Source organism: Gasterosteus aculeatus, chromosome 7 (genome assembly GCF_964276395.1).
Source record: "Gasterosteus aculeatus chromosome 7, fGasAcu3.hap1.1, whole genome shotgun sequence".
NCBI classification, from domain to species: domain Eukaryota; kingdom Metazoa; phylum Chordata; class Actinopteri; order Perciformes; family Gasterosteidae; genus Gasterosteus; species Gasterosteus aculeatus.
This window is the reverse complement of record NC_135694.1, coordinates 1,270,182-1,289,774: the sequence shown is the minus strand read 5'-3', so window position 1 is coordinate 1,289,774 and position 19,593 is coordinate 1,270,182. Positions and strand designations below refer to the sequence as shown.

At 47.9% G+C, this 19,593-nt stretch overlaps 2 protein-coding genes across 2 annotated transcripts in view; both read right to left on the bottom strand.

The window, feature by feature from the left end:
• Window positions 1-3,340: 3,340 nt before the first annotated feature.
• Window positions 3,341-6,010, bottom strand: cnpy3 (canopy FGF signaling regulator 3). Its single transcript, XM_040180033.2, has 6 exons — window positions 5,773-6,010; window positions 5,245-5,371; window positions 5,027-5,123; window positions 4,720-4,842; window positions 4,459-4,576; window positions 3,341-4,369 (listed from the first exon to the last, which is right to left on the bottom strand). Exons 1-6 carry the CDS (start codon window positions 5,876-5,878, stop codon window positions 4,089-4,091), a joined length of 852 nt encoding a protein of 283 aa, XP_040035967.2. The 5' UTR covers window positions 5,879-6,010; the 3' UTR covers window positions 3,341-4,088.
• Window positions 6,011-12,603: 6,593 nt separating this feature from the next.
• The window catches only part of trpc5a (transient receptor potential cation channel, subfamily C, member 5a), a 39,649-nt gene continuing 32,659 nt past the window's right edge, over window positions 12,604-19,593 (bottom strand). The window contains exons 14-18 of the mRNA XM_078106085.1: window positions 17,489-17,684; window positions 16,995-17,204; window positions 15,913-15,954; window positions 15,111-15,200; window positions 12,604-13,935 (exon numbers count right to left, since the gene is read on the bottom strand). Of these exons, the coding sequence (XP_077962211.1) occupies window positions 12,973-13,935; window positions 15,111-15,200; window positions 15,913-15,954; window positions 16,995-17,204; window positions 17,489-17,684 (1,501 nt within the window). The 3' untranslated portion in view covers window positions 12,604-12,972. The remainder of the gene's footprint in view (window positions 13,936-15,110; window positions 15,201-15,912; window positions 15,955-16,994; window positions 17,205-17,488; window positions 17,685-19,593) is intronic.

The window sequence follows — 19,593 nt, the reverse complement described above, 5'->3', positions numbered from 1 at the left end:
GGGGGAGGAGGGGGGAGGGGGAGGAGGGGGAGGAGGGGGGAGGGGGGGCATGATAAAGGAGGGTGGACGAGCTGGAGACGGAGTCCGGGGGGATTCGTTGTTGTTTTAGCTGGAAGTCCTCTCACAGATTTTAACTTTTTTTATTCGACCACGACGATTGGCCAGTATCGGGGTCGGGGGGGTCGGGGGGGTCGGGGGGGGGGGTCGGGGGAGGGGAGGGGCGACAAATTCCTCCGCCGTCCATCGACCTCGCCTGGAAGGGAAAGGAAGGGATGTGAAAGGAAACGGCTCAAACTGAAACGGAGAGGAACCCAATTTGGCAATTGTATTTTTGTTGCTCTTTCATTTGAAAATAAAAGAAAGAAAGATGGTGAAAGTAAAAAGTGGCAGCTCTGGCCGGCTGCGATGCTCTTCACTTCACCGCCAACAAATAAGCCCTTTGAATGTGGTTGAAAGAGACGAGCGCAGCTCCACTTTGGACAAACAACTTTCACGCGCACAGACTAAATATTTTGGGTGACGTCATCGAGCCGCCTGAATCTACAGCGCTTCTGCTCGATTCCACCTCTGCTGAGATGACAGGGAGTGAATCAGAGTGCTTTTATTGTGAAAGGTAACGCATAGAAAAGTTAATAATTAACTCAAAATCATGCGTTTGATTGATTAAGGTTAAACACTAACGAGTCCATCCAAGACAACACATGTCTCATCAGCTAACGTTTGGGGACGGAGGAAAAGATGGAGGGAAAAGATGGAGGGAAAAGATGGGGGATGGACGGAGGGAAAGTGTGACATCGTCCTCAGGTTTGCTTCACTATCATTTCACAGCCTAAACGTGCAAAGGTCAGCTGTTATTAATGGAAGGCCCCGAGGGGAGTGTGTGTGTGTGTGTGTGTGTGTGTGTGTGTGTGTGTGTGTGTGTGTGTGTGTGCGTGTGTGTGTGTAAATGCGTGCTATGTGAGCGTGAAGCCTTGCATGTCACACCTTTCTGCTCCAAATGCCATGTAGCCATTAGTGTCGTTCTCTGTATCGTCCCCACTGCGCTGCAGGCTCGGGGGGGGGGGTCCCGAAATCTGACCCTACCAGAGAGGGGGGGGGGGGGGGGGGGGGGGTTCCAAGGGTTATTTTACTGTAACGAGGCTCTTTGTGCAGCTGTATTTCCTCTACGATCTTTCTTGCACGCTTTGCTGTCACGTGTTCATGACGTAAATAACGTAGTTTCATAGTTTCTTCTCGCTGCTGCTCTTCCTTTGTTCCTCTCAACTCGCTCATCGTGCCATAAACACACATCAAATATTGTATTTATTTAATCGCAGACCTGCTGGTGCTCGTTGAACATGACGCCCCCCCCCCCCCCCCCCGCCTCAACTGAACATTTCCTGCTGCTTTCCACCAGAGGAGCGTTTTATTGTGAAGAAAATACAGCAGGCGCCATGTGTTTGTCATCAGGTAATATAAAAAAATACATATAAAATATATATATTGTCAAAATTTTAAATAAAATATTTTTCTGTCTTTTCTTTGCATATCTTATTTATTGTCCTAATAACTGCATTTGTTTCATAAGCGCTGCTACTAGAAATGATGATCTGTATATTTCTATAATATGAACCATCGATGAGGCACCACGTCATTAACGACGACCCTCCAAAATAAAGCGTCAGCCGCTGCTGCCCTCCTGCTCCTACGATAACGGGGAAACAAAGGGCTCCACCTGGTGTATTCTGGGACGTCCCAGTTGTGCTCGGGGAGCAGGTGAAGGGTGTCTGGTGACAGAACGCCTATTTCCCGGGTTTTGACCTTCCCTGAACACGCCGCTGTGAGGAGAGCGGAGACGAATCGGAGCACCGAGGCGCTAGAAGACGAACGGATGGATATTAGTCTCCTCCCCTCTTTTTATTTCCCTCCCTGTTTTCCTCTCGGGGTGTTGGAGGTCAACTCAAGGTTCACAGGGAGGTTTTTCTGTACAGAACCGATCACAGTTAACGGTGACGGCTCCACGTACGGCGGCGGTTTGTTATTGCAGGTCACCGGGGGTCAAACCTCCTCGCCGCGTTCCCTTCTCTCCCGCTCTGACGCTTCCTCGGCCTCGTGTCATTTCCACCGTCTTCTCTTTTCTTTTGCAATCTCCCTCCCCCCCGTCTCGCCCCGTCTCGCCCCCTCGGGGGGTCACGCCGGGGTCCCGTCGGAAGAAGCCGGGTGACATCCTGTCGCCGCCGCTGCGGAAGCGTTGACGTGAGTCGCTCTGAAGGAGGCGACGCGGCGCTTTCGTTAACGGAGTGTTATTGTGAGGCGGCGATGTTCGACACCTTGGCTTAAACAAACGGAGGACACGTCTCCTCACAACGGGACGCCGACGCAAGAAAAGACGTACGGTCAGGACACGTGGGCGGGACGTCAATGTGGGAAACAAATGGACAAAGAATCAATATTTCCATCACGCTGTTTGGTTTTCTCCAGATTAGAAGAGGCCTGTTTCTCTCCGTCCCCAAACGACCACCACACACACTGTGTGTGCGTGTGCGTTTGCGTGTGCGTGTGCGTGTGCGTCCTCGCTGAGACGGTAGAGAAGTGGTGATGATTCGGGGTCTCCATGGGAGACATTAATGCAGGTGGACTCGTCCACATTTGGTCCCAACAATCAATCTCCAAATAAACGAAACTCAAGAACGGCTGATAAAGAGTGTGTGTGTGTGTGTGTGTGTGTGTGTGTGTGTGTGTGTGTGTGTGTGTGTGTGTGTGTGTGTGTGTCACAATATTGGTCCTGTTATTGGAGCTCTGAGGCCAAAGAGTCGTCTATAAACACCCAGCAGTGAATTATTCAACACACACACACACACACACACACACGCAGGGGACAGTGGATCCGCTGGTGGTCAGTTCCTCGGTGACGGGGCGCCACCTGCAGTCTGCATGACGTACTACACGGGACGGACAGACTTCCACCAGTGAAACACGCACGAGGCCTGTTGGGAGGATTTGAATCTTGTTCTTGAGGCAGAGATTCATCGGCGGTTTCCTGACAGTAACAGTTTAAATAACCCCGCAGACTTTCCAGTAACAATAACCAAAAGAGAAACAAATGTAGCCGCGGCGGCGAGCGACTCACCTGCGCTGGAGCACCACGAGGAAAGGAAGAGCAGCGTGCGGCGCGGGCGCTTTTGACCTGACGACCAGGTGACGTAAACACGTCGGCGTCTGTCCAACGTACCGGACACACCTACTTTACAGTGAAAACTTACTGCGGCACTGAATGGAAACCTTATTTGTTCTTATTAGAATACACGTTGAGATGGTCAGTAACACTGTGACTGATATAAAATGACACTTTAAGCCAGAGAACAGTCACAACTTTTTATTGATCCATGTGTTGGTTCATGGGGTCAAAAAAGCAGCTCCAATAAACACAGGCAGCATTTTACCTCAATAAAAAACTGTAAACAAACACACACACACACACACACACACATATACATACATACACACACACATATACATACATACATACATACATCTTAAATAGCAGCTGTTGTGCAGCAAACACGCGCGCGCACACACACAATAATTGGAAAAGAAAGGACATGGGCGGAGATCTCTGACGTTTAGGGAAAAGTTTGCATGTTGTGTTGACTCCGTAAAGAGGATCAATAATCCTCTACCGGTAGAAAACATCTGCGAATATTAAGATATTAAAGAGAAAATCAATACATACGGCCTCAGGAGACACAATCTGAGTGTTTCTGTAGGAACAGAAAACAAAATAATGAACCCCAAAACAACGTCCCACTTTTTTTACGATGGAACAAAACAACAGCAAATGAGAAAACAAAACATACAAATTCACATTTTGATGCATTAAATGCAAAAATCTACAATGAGCAGAGGAAGAAGATATAAGAAAAAGAAAAAAAAGCGGTTCCAGCCACGTGATCAATATGTGATCTGTTCGGGGGGGGGGGGTCTATAAGAGCATCATGAAAACGAAGCCGTTAGAAGCCGAAAAAGAACAAATCTAAACGTAACGGAACCGTTGAATGAAACAGCTGATCGGGGGGGTGAGGGTTGGGGAGGGGGAGGGGGAGGGGGGGTCACAGCTCCGTCTTGCCCCCAGGAAGAGGCACCGGCGGCTGGATCTCCTCGCCTGACGACGCCCCCCCGTCGGCCCGCTCCACCGGAGCTCTGCTCTTCTTCTTCTTCTTGGCCTTCTTCTCGCTCTTCTTCTTCTTCTTCGTGGCCTTCTCCCCGTCGTCCCCCCCCTCTCCCTTCCTGCCCGCCTTCTTTTTCTTCTTCTTCTTCTTCTTCTTCTTGTCCTCTGCCAGGGCCGCCTGGTCGCCCTTCTTCATCGGGCTCCACTCCTCGTCCAGGCAGGCTGGACGGAGACGGAATAGTAGAAGAAGAGCTGGAGGTTAAAGGGAAGTGAAACACAGAATAGGACGCGTGTCCTCGCGTGTTTTCTACCTGCGTCCTGCCCTTTGAGGACGTGCTTCTGACACAGGTACGTGGTGAGGTCTTCCTCCTGGCTGCCTTTGTACCAGTCCTCAATCACGTCCTCGTACCTCTCGATCATCACGTCGCACTGAAACACACACGAGTCTCATTCTACAAATACACTTAATACACACACATACACAGAAATACTGTATAATATATAAGTTGTTCTTTTTCTAGAGAATACAAAGTACACAAATAAAGCCTCAACGATCTGATCCGATTGGTCACCTGTTTTTTGAGGTCGGCCACCTCTGCCGAAGTCTCGTTCCACAGCTCGAAGGGGATGTCCATCACCACGTTCACGCCTTTGTTCACCAGCCCGTGCAGGGTGGAGAAGGTCTCCGACATGCCCTGCAGACCGACCACACGCGGGCTTCCTGTTTACGGCCTTCAACCAGCTAACTTACACCATGTAAAAGTTATTTACAAATGTACGACGACGTTTTGCATTGAACGGTTGGATCCAAAAGATTAAAGAAGCTCCAACGTGTTAAAGATTCACAACGATCACACACACACACACACACACACACACCTTGGCAAAGCGGTTACTTCCACTTCTCTCTTTGTGCAGATTGTAGGTCAACAGCCTCTGGCACACGTTTTCTACCACCTCGATGAATCGGAGGTCTCTGTGGGGGGGTTAAGGGGGGGTATTCAAGTTCACCATGAGCCACTTGTTGACGCCTTTGAGCTCAGCTGCATGTTGTTCATTCAAACCTGCACGACGACGACAACAACAACAACACTCACGACTTGACGTATTTGATGGGCGGCGCCCCCTTGCTGTCGATGAAGCCGTAGTTCCTGCCGATGACCTCCTTGGTCTTCCCCGTCTCATCGAACGCCGACTTCATCTCGATGCTGACGAATTTACAGACTGGAGGGGGGGCAGAAATGTAAAAATCGGTTTAAAATAATAAAACCAAATTTAACTAGTTCATATTTACTTTTCAAATTAAGAGTATGTTTAAAACCAAATATATACATTTTTTATTTTATTTTTATTAATAAATAGAGAGATTTACTGAAAAAATGGAACGTAATAAAACATCGTTGTGTTTAACAGCACGAGTTGTGTTAAAAATAAGACATTTAAAGGAGGTTGTTGACACGTTCCAGCCAGCCGAATGTAAACACAGATTATTGTGGTGACATCCAGTATGTTTTCATGAGTTACAGCACAGCTGACAGATTAAATACAGTCACGTGTCTTCCGGTCCCCGTTCCGGTCCGTGGACCCTGGATCGGGCACCAGGCGATGCTAACGGCCGCGGTTACCTTCACATTTGTTGGGCAGATAGACCCAGTCATCGTCCCCTGCGGTCTTAGCTGCTCCCACCGACGATATTATCCAGAAAAACGACACACACGCCCCTAAAATCATATCGTCCCCTTCGTCCGAGTCTTTATCTACGCGTGAAAGTCGGTTTGTACGTTAAAATGAACGTTTTGTTCGGGTTCTACATCCTTTCCTGGTTCATCACAGCTGCAGCAAAGCGAGTACTTCCGCTTTGAGCTGAGGGCCAATCAGAACGGTAGAAGTGGCAGCAGCTGGACCAATCAGAGGCCGAGGAGGGCCAGCGGGCAGAATAACAGAGAGGTTTATTACTTAAGAGCCTAAAGATCGTTCATTATTTCATCGTTCATTATTATTTATATGAGGAGGTGGGTGGCGGTGGTGAAATCTATTGTGTCTTTACTCAAGTAGTTGAATTAAAAACACATTCAAGTTACTTGGCCTTCGCCTTAGTTTTTCCCTTTTTATGCTATGTTATACTTTTGAAGGAAAATATTGTGCATATTATTCTACCACATGTTACGAGAATGTTTTATACTTTTTAATCCATTTTTCTGAACATGTGAGATTCTTCTGAGATGACAGATGTTTTAAAACGCCTCTATGATCAATTGGAAAATACGGAACCGAAACCTGTTTCTGGTCCTCACAGGTAATCCAGGTTAAAAAACACCAATAAGCAAATGAACCCACAAACAGAGAGCGTTGCTTTTATCTCTAACACCAATTAAACACATGGATCCTGTTTATAGCCCGTCGGTTGTGTTGTAATGGCTCCTTTCCTCCACCAGAGGGAGCCACGCGAGAAGCCACAGCGCCACACCAGCACCTCCTGCTTATGCAATAGTCAACGGAGCCCTCCGTGCGTGTGCGTTCTGATAAATCAAGATCGGTTGCCAATGGCGACACGTGCTGGCGCTTGATTGGTTCGGGGTGACTGGACGTTGTTATTCGCCTCTTAATCAGCATTGAAACCCGCCCGCGATTTCATCCCCAAAAAGAGCATCAAGCCAACAAATAACTCCAGCTGGTGTTACACTCCCAGTAACCATAGCAACTACAAATACTGCTAAGTGGATATTAGTTTAAACATCGTGGTGATTCTTGTGGCATTTAGCTCTTAATAATTAATAAATAAATGGTGACAACAATGCAGATCAACTCCGGCCCGGAGATGTTGATTAACGTGTAATAACCAACACATAAGTGCTGCAAAAGTCCACAATCACTAATATGAAATGACGCATTTACAATGAAATGATGATGCAAAATATGTCTGTTTGAAAGAGACGGACTGAGCACACGTAGGAACTATACGTGTGGACATAATTAGGAGCAGCGGTACCGTGTGCACCTGCGAGCACATACATCCATGTTACACGGTGTGTGTGTGTGTGTCTGTGTGTGTGTGAGAGGGAGGCAATACAGCGATGTGTGTTATTTCCATAATAGTCCAGTTTTGCTGAGAGGTGCTTCAGTTTACTGCCAAAAGGACAGCCAGCTTCACGCACACGCACAGATCGCTGTGTGTCTCATAGCAGAACTTGACACTGAGTTGGTGGAGGGAAGCTTGATGTGGAGAGAGAGAAGGAGATGAAAGCTGGGTTTTATTCAGCAGTGCGGCCCACACACCGGGCGAGCGAGGGCTTTGTTAAAAATACAGAACTAATCTCTCGCTCTCCTTTTCAACTGGAATGAAATAATGAAACATTCGGGTCGCACAGCGAGTCGTGGAACGGAACGCACAAAGAGGCGGCTTTTCATTCCAGCCACACCGGCCGGACGCGCAAATGAACAGCGAGCTGATGGCTGAAAGCTTCCCGGTGAACAGAGGTCAGAGGTCAGCGTGATTAGAGGCTCCGAACTCACACCAAATCATTATGCTGAAGTTCCGCAACACAATTTAATAATAAACATTTTTCTCACTTTTACATGAAACGAGTTCAAGAGGACTTTGGCCCCCGACCCCCTTAGTTACGGTTGCTATGGCCGAGAAGCTCTCCACGCGGTGCAGTTTGTAATAGCAGGTCCTCGCCGCGTATTCGGGCGCCTATTCAAATCAAATCTGCTAAAAAACAGTTGAAATGAAACACCGTAATTTTTTGGAGAATGAACCGTAACATCATTTAGATTTGGAGACAGAAGAGGAAGAAATAAACTTAAAATAAATAAAATAATAATAATTTAACGTCAAAACCATCTGTAGAAAAGCAGCGCCAAAGGTATGCTTGCTGTAATTGGCTGGTGCTCAAGGGGCGGGACTTAGCAAACAGCCAACTGGCTCTGCAGGTTCAGACTGCGTAATCACTGCATGTCAATGTGAAGCTGCAGCAGCTGATTGGCTTTTAAATGGAGGGCTTGTAATCAGGGTTTCAATCAGCTGGACAGCAGGACGGACTCGTCTCTGCCTCTTTTAAATATGAACCTCCGTAGACGCAAAGAGACACAATGGTACCGTTCTGCCGACACGACGCGCACAAACGGGAGGTTCCATTAGTTTCAAAGGGAAAACAGGCGCTCAAATAACCAGTCGGACCAGAGTTTTTCTAAGGATGCCTTTATTAAAGAGTCAACAACGTGCGCTATAGCCGTCCGGTTCTAGAAAAATAACACAGTCACACATTCATCCGTGTGGAAAGATCCCAAAAAAGAACAAGGAGAAACAAGGGCAGATTTTTTAAAGCTCAAAATCCCTTTAGAAGGTGAGAGGGGAACCTGAATGATGCCATTTATGTGTGTGTGTGTGTGTGTGTGTGTGTGTGTCACTGGGTGATGAGGAGCCTCGCCAAACTGTGTTGGTCTTTTTCTCAAAGGAACAGTGAGTCAGATCGGAAAAGCACAATGCATGCTGGGATTTGATTATTGATCTCCCCCAGCTGTTGTGGCTTTTTGAATACTTTGTGTGCGTTTCCACGGCGATGCTTTAACTTCTGGGTTCGATCTCAAGCTCGCCGACGATTTAAAGTATTCAGTGTCGACCACAAGTGGATCCACGAGGAAGCGTCTTAAAGCTGCATTCTGTGTGGTGACCAGCAGGGGGCGACTCCTCTGCTCCCATAGACGTCTATGAGGAAATGACTCTACTTCTCTGTAGTGACCAGCAGGGGGCGACTCCTCTGCTCCCATAGACGTCTATGAGGAAATGACTCTACTTCTCTGTAGTGACCAGCAGGGGGCGACTCCTCTGCTCCCATAGACGTCTATGAGGAAATGACTACTTCTCTGTAGTGACCAGCAGGGGGCGACTCCTCTGCTCCCATAGACGTCTATGAGGAAATGACTCTACTTCTCTGTAGTGACCAGCAGGGGGCGACTCCTCTGCTCCCATAGACGTCTATGAGGAAATGACTCTACTTCTCTGTAGTGACCAGCAGGGGGCGACTCCTCTGCTCCCATAGACGTCTATGAGGAAATGACTCTACTTCTCTGTAGTGACCAGCAGGGGGCGACTCCTCTGCTCCCATAGACATCTATGAGGAAATGACTCTACTTCTCTATTGATTTATTCCCTCAGTAAACATTGTAAACATGAGTTTATGGTCTCAGTCTCTAGTTTCAAGTCTTCTTCAACACAACATGATGTTCATTTAGTGAATTATGGTCCATTTAGAGTCAAACAGACCGTAAGACAGGGGGCGTTTGGGGCGGGGCTACAAATGATTGCCAGGTGTCTAATAGACCATGAAGCAGGGGATGGATTAGGGCGGGGTTTACTGTGATTGACAGGTGTCTATAGCAAGTTTTAGTGCTAGATTGTGAATTCACTCACAGATGAACTTCTCTTTTTCACAAAAAACAAGATGGCAACGAACAAAATGACAAACTGAAGACTTAAAAAAATATATAGTTTTACAATTATAATTAATAATTTGTAAACGTTGTTTTTTTAACAGTAAAGTAACCAAAGTAAAGCATGAAGCAATCTTTTTAATGATGAATATTGTTATTTATCCCAAAAATATTTGTATCTCAAGATTTTAAAATAAAAATGAATTTACGTTGAGTGTGTCTGCAGGTCTGTTCTAAAGGGTTCTACGTCATGTGATGCAACAACCCTCCCACCCCTCGTGTGTGTGTGTGTCTGTGTGGTCCCATCTGTCCCTTCAGAAGACATCGTCTTCAATGATGCTCAATTTATTTCTTTATTGCATAGTTCCTCTTTAGACTGTGTGGCTCACACACACACACACACACACACACACACACACACACACACATGGACACAGACACACACACATCTAGCGTATAACCCTTTCAACAGCGTTGAATTATGTATTATGGCTCAATCAATAATTGCTGATTATTTGATCAGAGTGATTGATTATCGCCTCGGCCCTGGTCACACAGGGGGTGACGTGCAGGCCGGTTGCCGTGGTAACTAAGAGAATCCAGATTACTCCCCGGCTCTCTGGTGTACCTGCAGTCTGTGACGCTCTGTCGCCGCCTGACAAACGTTGAAGTGGCGCTGGAACGTGAGTCTCGTTACGAGGTTTTAACATCAGGGAACATCAGAGAAACTCTTTTATCAGTTAGAAGTTGGGAACCACGACATGAAGATGAAGAAATTAAAAAACAAATCCCAAACACCTCGTCTCCTGCTTTCAGTCGGTGAGGTAAAACATTTCTGGCTAAAAGGCAAATAAAGATCATTTTATGTATTGGGAAACACCACTAACCCTCTTAGCTCGGATGTGGAAAAAACACTTTTTGTCTTTGTGACAACTCGTGTCCAACTGCGGCCCTGAACGTGACATCATGATCGCAGGATGTTTGGCGGGACTGTTGCCACGGTTACGGCGTGACATTTCAGGGATGTGGTGATGAGGGTTGAGGCTCTCTGCCACCGCCGCCAAGACAGCAGATGAGGTCATGGCGTCGGCCGCAAGTGTGTGTGTGTGTGTGTGTGTGTGCGTCTTTGTGTGTGTGTGTGTCTTTTGTGAGTCAGCTGAGAGGTAAAGAGATCAAACAATCAAGACGACACTGAAGGAAAGATGGCTGATTTCATCCTTCATTCAGCCGGGAGCGACTCATCACACCAGCAGCGGAGAATTCTCATGTGTGTGTGTGTGTTGCAGGTAGGCATGTTTTATTTTTAAATGTAGTTTTGATCAAACATGCATAATGTCTCTAGTTGGCCTCTGACGGTCGTATATTGAGTATTACTCGACAGCCTGGGCTCATGCCAACCGTTGTCCTTTTCTCTTGAAGACGCCGCACCGAGCGACTTCAAGAAAATGAAGAAGAAGAAAATAAAATGAGATTCATGATGAAATCCTGGTGAAATTTCCCTTTAAAATAGATTTCCCAGATAGAAAAGCAAACTCGCCTTTAGTCTCTGCCCCCCGCTGACCTCCAGCCATTCACACACCCGTCAGCCTGCCCCCCCCCCAATCCACAGCGCCCTACACTTCTGTTCACCAGGTTGACGTAGTTATTAGGAAGAGCTGAACGAGAAGCCGGGATTCCGTAGGCAACTCAAATGTAAGCAAAGACAGTCTTAAGAAACCAAAATAGTCCTTGTTTCTATTAGAAGTCCCTTGTTATTATTATTACTAGTATAATGAGGATAAAATAAAGTTCCTTGGCCCTTGTTGTTGCTGAGAGAGAGAGAGGGTTCAGGCTATCGCCTGCAGAGCGATGGTTCCACGTTCCCTTTCCAACCCGGCGACTTGGATGAAATCCGTCGAAAGCCAAAGTTAAAGATGAGCTTATTCCATTTGGCCCCCGGTCACTTTGGATGTGCTTCATTTGGCTGAGAAAACTTCAGGGTCTTGGTTTTCCATTCAAATTCCAGAGGATTTAATTCTGTGTTTATTCCACGTGGTTAAAAGGTGAGAAGAAGAAGAAGAAAAAATCCTGTGTTGGAATATTTATAATAAATGATATATAGTTGCTTTGGCTACTTGTGATTCCGGGGTGATAATAATGCGCCTGAGATCCTTCCCAAAAAAACACAGAAGAAAAGAAAACGCGTACTGTCCCTTTAAACCTCCATCGTCCTCTAGTGTCGTGGAAAAGGGGCAGACGTTGATAAAGACAGTTTGTGATGAAGAAGGCAAAATTCACGACCGCTGTCAATTTAAATTAATCTTTGCGTGATGAGAAAAGGCCATTTTCTATACGTGGGCGATGGGAAAGAATTGGGAAACAGCAACAGTAAAGTGATGTGGGATGTATTCAGTGGGACGGTAGGGGATGTTCGGGCAAGTCCTGCATTAAAATGATTAACTTTCATCTGCCAGCTCTGATACTCACACACGGCCTCCCAACACAAACCATTTCTAAAATATTGTTGCAGCTGTCGTCATCACCAACGGTGGATTTGGCGCTGCAAAAGAAATGTTGTGTTAACAGCTTATTAATTTAGTTACTCCCTTTGCTATGTAGCTAGTTAGCCCACACAGGTAGCAGATTAGCTTGGTAGCTCCCTTTGCTATCTAACTAGTTAGCCCACTCAGTAGCAAGTTAGCTTAGTAGCTCCCTTTGCTATCTAACTAGTTAGCCTACTCTGTAGCAAGTTAGCTTGGTAGCTCCCTTTGCTATGTAGCTAGTTAGCCTACTCTGTAGCAAGTTAGCTTGGTAGCTCCCTTTGCTATGTAGCTAGTTAGCCCACTCAGCAGCAAGTTAGCTTAGTAGCTCCCTTTGCTATCTAACTAGTTAGCCTACTCAGTAGCAAGTTAGCTTGGTAGCTCCCTTTGCTATCTAGCTAGTTAGCCCACTCAGCAGCAAGTTAGCTTAGTAGCTCCCTTTGCTATCTAACTAGTTAGCCCACTCAGTAGCAAGTTAGCTTGGTAACTCCCTTTGCCATCTAACTAGTTAGCCCACTCAGTAGCAAGTTAGCTTGGTAGCTGCCTTAGCTATCTAGCTAGTTAGCCCACTCAGTAGCAAGTTAGCTTAGTAGCTGCCTTTGCTATCTAACTAGTTAGCCCACTCAGTAGCAAGTTAGCTTGGTAGCTCCCTTAGCTATCTAGCGAGATTAAACAATAACGTGTCACCCGTCATATTCCGACCCAGTTATGATGTCAAACTATTTTTATGAACATCTGCCATTTCAGGATCATCTCTGGAATCTGCTCCGTTAGCAGAAAGTCTCTCTCTCCTCGTCTCTTTTCCCCTGAATGTGTCAGCCATATTGTTTTTTGCAAACAAAACAAAGAAAATCTGTTGTCCGTCCGTCCCTCCTATAGCTGCGTGGTCACTGAGTCCTCGATGACGTCGTCGCAGGGTCCCACCCACCCGCCGATCGTCACCCCGCCTCTTCCGTCCACGCCCGCCCCGCCAACGCCCCCACCCTGGAAAACGTCCTCGCTGGAGTCCAGGAGGCGCGAGCTGGACTCGGACATGTTGGAAGCACAGTGCAGGGATTGGCAGGGGCACGGGGGGGGGAGGGGCAGCGTCAGCAGGGAGTCCCGCCCGTTCGCTCTCCGCGGCGAGAACGAGGGCCGACCGACGTCCACCGAGCGGCCCACCTCGTTCAGGCGGGTCTCGCTCAGGGTCACGCCGTGGCCGTGGCCCCCCAGGGGGCGGAGCAGGCCGTCGGAGATGGTGTAAGAGGGCGGGGACCGGAGGGGAAGCGGCATGGGCGGGGCCCGGCGCTTGGAGCGCGAAAACAGGTAGGAAAGACGCTTGAAAGAGTCCGTCTTCGACCCCGGACTGGAGAGGCGCTGGAGTCGGCTCCTGGTGCGGGCGAAAGACGAGGAGAAGGACGTGGAGAAGGAAGAGGACGGGGACGGGAGGACATGGGTGGATGACGGAGGGACGACGGCCGTCCTCAGCCCGTTGCTCTTTGGTTTCGCCTCCTCTTCCTCCTCCTCTTCCCCCCACCTGACGCCCTCCTCCAGTTCCTCCTCCTCGCCCTCCTCGCCTCCTTCCTGCTGGGGCATCCCGGACACGGAGCGCACCAGGGCGGAGACGCCGAGCGTCGGCGACGGCCTGTCCTCGTCCTGCAGCGGGTTCATGAAGGTCACGCCCTTTGACCTCGAGCCCCCGGCGCCGTCGCCCGATTCGCTGTCGTCCTCCGAGGCCACGCCGCCGTCGTCTCTCGCCGCCTCGCTGGAGGAGGAGTAGTGTCGCCGGGGAGGACGGCGGTTGCCGAGGAGATCCAGGACCTCGTAGCGGAAACTGGAGATGTCCTGCTTCAGCTCCTGGAGGGAAACACGTACTCATAAACTTAATGTTTTTAAACAATTTTTGTCACTTTAAAATGTCAAAGTAGACTTCCTCGAATATATGTCTCGAGTATAGACCTGTCAATCAGCGTGTAGCCCCGCCCTAAAGCATCCCCTGTTTTTCTGTTTGACTCTAAATGGACCATAAGTCACTAAATGAACATCATGTTGTGTTGAAGAAGACTTGAAACTAGAGACTGAGACCATAAACTCGTGTTTACAATGTTTACTGAGGGAATAAATCAAGAGTAAATTCCTCATAGACGTCTATGGGAGCGGAGGAGGAGGACACAGAATGCAGCTTTAACAAAACTCAACAGCATTGATTTCACTCTTCAGAATTTGAGATTACTTTCCGGTTTAAAACATCAGGGACAAAAAGAGTACATTTTACCGGCAGGGCTGCAAAGTCCTTGAAATGGAATAAATATGAGCAGAAGGGGGTGAGGAGGGGAAGTGGACGAGAGGAGATGATGATTGAGTGAGAGGGAAGGTGAAGAGGAGGCCACGGCCTTGTTGGTGAGGAGAGAAGAGACGGAGGTCAAGAGACTAGCAAAAGGGAGCGTTGGGGAGTCAAGGGAGGAAGGAGGCGCCAGTGAACTCTCTCTTAACTTAATCACTTAATTCCTTGAATACTAAATAATAATAAGATATAATAAACTCCGCCTGTAGCTTCAGCATCTACATAAAGGCTGACATAGACCAAAAAAAACTCTCCACTCTGTTTACCTCCACTAAAAACTGCGTCTCCTTCCGAGGAGCCGACAACTCTGCTGCACTTCTGCTCCTTCATCTCTGAGATGCAATCACAGCGTAATCATTTCCAACTCGCCGCATGGGACCCACACGCGCTTCATTCCTCAGAGGACAAAAAGCCTGTGATGTGCTTCAGCCTGCACCACATTTTATCACACGCACACACACACACACACACTCGGGGGGGGATGTGATTCAGCTCGAAGTGCACCTGGTGTTGTTTTTTGGGTCGGAAAAAAAAGGCCCCAAAGGAAACTTCTCCACTTCACGGGATCAGACTCCCCCCCGGGGGCCGAAAACGCCGGCGAGTCATTTTTTGGGCTCAGGAGGTTTGAATCTGCGGCCTGAGGCCGGCGCGTCGATCGGCAGCGCCGCTCGTCCTCCGACGCACCCACCTTAAAGTTCTCCTCCGTCAGCCCCTCGTCCGTCTTGGCGCTGCGTATCATGGCCGCCACGTACCGCTTCACCAGGCTCCGGATCACTTCCTGTTGGGAGACAGTCGCCACGGTTACGGACAGGTTACCTCGCAGAGCTGTTAGTTACTGGACCATGTTCAGGACGTTTTTAACTATTTTGTCAGGATAAAGAGGATGAAGTGGATCTTAACCAATCTGAATAATAAATATCTGACACGCATTGGCGGATTCTTTTAACCCAACTGATTAATTCAAATGTCATATTTTTCATTTCATTAAGTAGTCAGCCAATGAGGCGAGTGACCCGCGTTTTAAAGACCGAGCATTTGGTGATCAGTCGGCAGTAAATCAGACACGCACAAACGCACACACACACACACACACACACACACTGCATCCTCCCACAGTCAACACCTGCCAGAGGGACGGTCTGGCATGCTGTCGCTCTTCGCTTTGGCCCAAAAAAAACACACACCACACACTCGAGAGTGAAGGGCAGATTCCCACAACATCCAAATCCAAAAAAAAGAAAAGATGGACGCCAATCAGAGCGAGAATCAGCGGCGCCGGACACAAAGTTCTGGCCTCGCGGCGTTCCGCCGGCTGCCAGCGCCGAGGCGTCGAGGCGTCTAGCAAATCCTCAACAGAGAACAGAGACATCAGAGTGACTGATGTCTCCCTTCAGGTCTTGGCGGCGCGTATCTACACGTTGAGTTCTACATATTAGCACACGGGCTCGCGTGTCAGCAGTCAGACGAGAAGGTCACGCGGTGGCGCTGACCTGGTAATGCTGGTTCTGGATCAGACTGTCGGCGTGGCGTTCCTGCAAACAGAGAGAGGAGATGGTGTCACACAAGCTGCTCACATTCACCACGTTTCTTCTCTCCTTCAGGCGGACGGCCACCGGCACCACAGAAGAAGAAAACGGGAGGAACGGGAAACGACACGTTTACTGTTTTTTTTTACTGCCGCGGACGGCGTCCCCCCCCCACCAACCCCCTCAGGTTAGCGCCGCTAGCAGCGTTAGCCGGCGCCATGAGGGCCCCGATCTGAGATATCGCACTTTTTCATTCGTCCTCTTCCTCCTCGCCTGTTACCTCCTTCTGCATCTCATGCAGCGTGCCGTCAGATCACGCACACACACACACACACGCACGCACACGCACACACACACGCACACACGCACACGGTCTCCCTCCCTTGATCACATCTCTGCAGCGCTGTGTGGCTCTGTGAACTTATGTGGGCCGGTCGGCTTATGTAACTCCGCTGATTTCAGCTGAGGTGAACATGCCAGCTGCACCGTGTGTGTGTGTGTGTGTGTGTGTGCGTGCGTGTGTTACTGCTTCCTGCTCACAGTGCGTCTCTCCAGATGACTGGACCGTTAAATGTGTTTATTAGGACGTGTTTATCTGCCGATGTTCCTTCTGTGCTCAGCACAGCTGATATCACGCTGTGCTCTTTATTTGTGCTTATTTTAGTCGTGGAAAAAGTAAAAGTACAAGTATGGAAAAAAAAACACAGTGTTAGACGTCCTGCATTCACAATTACAGAAGTAAAAGCAACAAAATGTGTGTGAGTATTGTTACTGTCAGTATAATATTATGTAACTGCATCATTATCTTTGTTGTATTAAAATACCAGTTGTACTATAATTTAGTATCTTTTAAACCTGTAAAAATGGATCATGTTCTATAAACTAGTGTTCTACTGTACTTCAGAGTTGTGAATAAGAAGAGTACTTAAGTTATTGAACTTTAATCATTTCCATTAAAAGCACAACAGAAAGGAAACTTCAGGATTTAATCGTCTTTGACCCCACGAATGTTTTAAATGCTAAATAACGACGATGCCTTCACTGACCGTGAACTCCCGCAGGTTTTCGCACTTGTGCGATTCCTCGCCGGGCGCCGTGCCCCCCCTGCACAGCTTGTTGTGCAGCCACACCAGCAGGTAGAGGATGGACTTGGGGCTCGGGATGATGTTGAACGGAGGCGGCAGCGTGCCGCCCTCGTCGAAGTAGCTCATCCACAGCTTGGTGCGGGCGAACTTCCACTCGATGTCGGCGTGGTCCTGGGGACGCAAACAGCTGTGATGGGTTTACGTGAAACAAATTAAAGGAGACATGATGCTTTAAAGCCCCTGAGGACCAACGGCAGGCTGCCGGGATTTGAACAGAACGTTTTCACTTAAACATCTGGACAAAGCCAACGTTTATCTCATTTTCATCTTCATCTTTCAGACGGTCCTTGAAGACGTCACTCACACTTAATGTAGCTGAGGTCTCAACCCTCAGGGTTCAGACCCGGGACAACAAGAATCAAGCGTGTGTGTGTGAGTGTGTGTGAGAGACTCACGGCGATCAGCTGGTACGAGTTGTTCATCATGGCGATCAGCATGTTGAGCAGAACCACCAGCGAGATCACGTTGTACGTGCCGAACATGGTCGCCCCCACGAACTCTGTGAACTCGTGCCGGGCCTTCACGTTGGTGACGTAGAGGTTGAGCAGCCCGAATATGGACCAGAAGAGAGACTGGAGGGTCTCGAATAACCTGAGGACACAGAGGCAGAGGGGACAGGCCGGCGGGGGGACCATGAATCTCCTCACCACCACGAGGACAAAGCGTCTCTGGGGGACAGAGTCCCCCCGCTGGGATTCTGTCACTCGGTCCTCCTCACCTCCGTTGGTGGAATCTCGTGGCTTTGTGGATTTGAGAAATGGAATCCTACGTTTTGTACGTGTATGAATGTAAACGTCATGTTGTTGATGTTGATGTTGTAAACAAATTGTGACGCACTGAATGGTGTGAAAAGACCCTTAGGATAGGAGCCTCTGTAGGAAGCATCCTACCAAGGAAGCGTCCTTGACTTTGAGACGCAGAGCTGAAGGTGGACCGGCTGAGACTTGATCCACTTAAAAAATATCAAATCAGACGGCTTTTGTGATTTTTGAGAGACCTTCCTCCCTCCTCCTCCCTCTCTCTCCCCCTCCGTTTACCTCCTTCATCTTTGACCCCCCCACCCGTCCTCCCTCCTCACCCTCTTATTGTGTGACAGTCACAGCGGCGGCTTATTGAATTTTTGATGAAACGACAATTGACAAAGTCGTGACGCTTTGTCTCCCAAGAAGCAGTTGACTGATCATTCCTTTGTGTTTCCTCTCAACCTCTCCCTCGTCCTCCTCCTCGTCGTCACGGTTCATCCTCTCCCTCGTCCTCCTCCTCGTCTTCACGGTTCATCCTGTCCCTCGTCCTCCTCGTCTTCCCGGTTCATCCTCTCCCTCGTCCTCCTCCTCCTCGTCTCCACGGTTCATCCTGTCCCTCCTCCTCCTCGTCTTCACGGTTCATCCTCTCCCTCGTCCTCCTCGTCTTCACAGTTCATCCTCTCCCTCGTCCTTTACTTCCTCCTTTTTGTCTTCCTCCTCCCTCCTATATTTGTTTCCTCTCACCTGTCACCTTTTCTCGATTCCTTCTTGACTCCTTGTCTCCTCGCCTCCTCTGTCTTTTGAAAACAACTTCATCAACCAATCACAGACGAGCTCGTCACACTGCGGCTCCGGACTCTGATGATGAGTCAGCGTGAGTATGAAAACAATGGAGGCCGTTAAATGAAGTGTCTCTTTGTCGGCTGCAGCTGGTTGTGTGTTTACATCGTAGATCATGGGATGCATTAACGCCTGAGCGGAGTTATGAATGAGTCTCCTCTCACTTCCTTCCCTCGTTTTTTTTCCCTCTGTCCTCTCCTTGCCTCCCCATCAAGTCCTAAATCCACTCATCATCTCCTCTCTCCTCTCCTTACCTCCTTTCCACCACTGTCCTCACGTCCTTTCCTTCTCCCCCCCCCCCCCACCTTGTGCATCCTGTCACCCTCTCATTTTCATCTTTTTGGCTTATGTCCTTTGTTGTAGTGTTGTGTGTCTTTTGTTGTGTGTCTTTTGTGTGTAGTTGTATTGGTCCTTTTGTCAGGTTATCTCTCTCTTTTATCATTTTGTATCTCTTTGTATCTCTTTGATCATTTTGCATCTCTTTGTATCTCTTTTATCATTTTGTATCTCTTTGTATTTATTTTATAATTTTGCATCTCTTTGTATCTCTTTTGTACTGTTGTATCTCTTTGTATCTCTTTTATCATTTTGCATCTCTTTGTATCTCTTTTATCATTTTGTATTTCTTTTATCATTTTCTATCTCTTTTATCATTTCGTATCTCTTTTATCATTTTACATCTCTGTATCTCTTTTATGATTTTGTATCTCTGTCATTTTGTATCTCTTTTATCATTTTGCATCTCTTTGTATCTCTTTTGTCATTTTGTATCTCGTTGTATCTCTTTTGTAATTTTGTATCTTTGTATTTCTTTTATCATTTTGTATCTCTTTGTCATTTTGAATCTCTTTTATCATTTTGCATCTCTTTGTATCTCTTTTGTCATTTTGTATCTCTTTGTATCTCTTTTATCATTT

What these genes read in the sequence shown, in the direction of transcription:
- cnpy3 (XM_040180033.2), bottom strand. Translation starts at nt 5,878, where the DNA reads ATGATTTTAGGGGCGTGTGTGTCGTTTTTCTGGATAATATCGTCGGTG. An exon ending in TCTGCCCAACAAATGTGAAG is followed by an intron (nt 5,372 to 5,772) that starts GTAACCGCGGCC and finishes CCCCCCCTCCAG; the next exon opens with TCTGTAAATTCGTCAGCATC. An exon ending in GAAGTAACCGCTTTGCCAAG is followed by an intron (nt 4,843 to 5,026) that starts GTGTGTGTGTGT and finishes GTCGGTCTGCAG; the next exon opens with GGCATGTCGGAGACCTTCTC.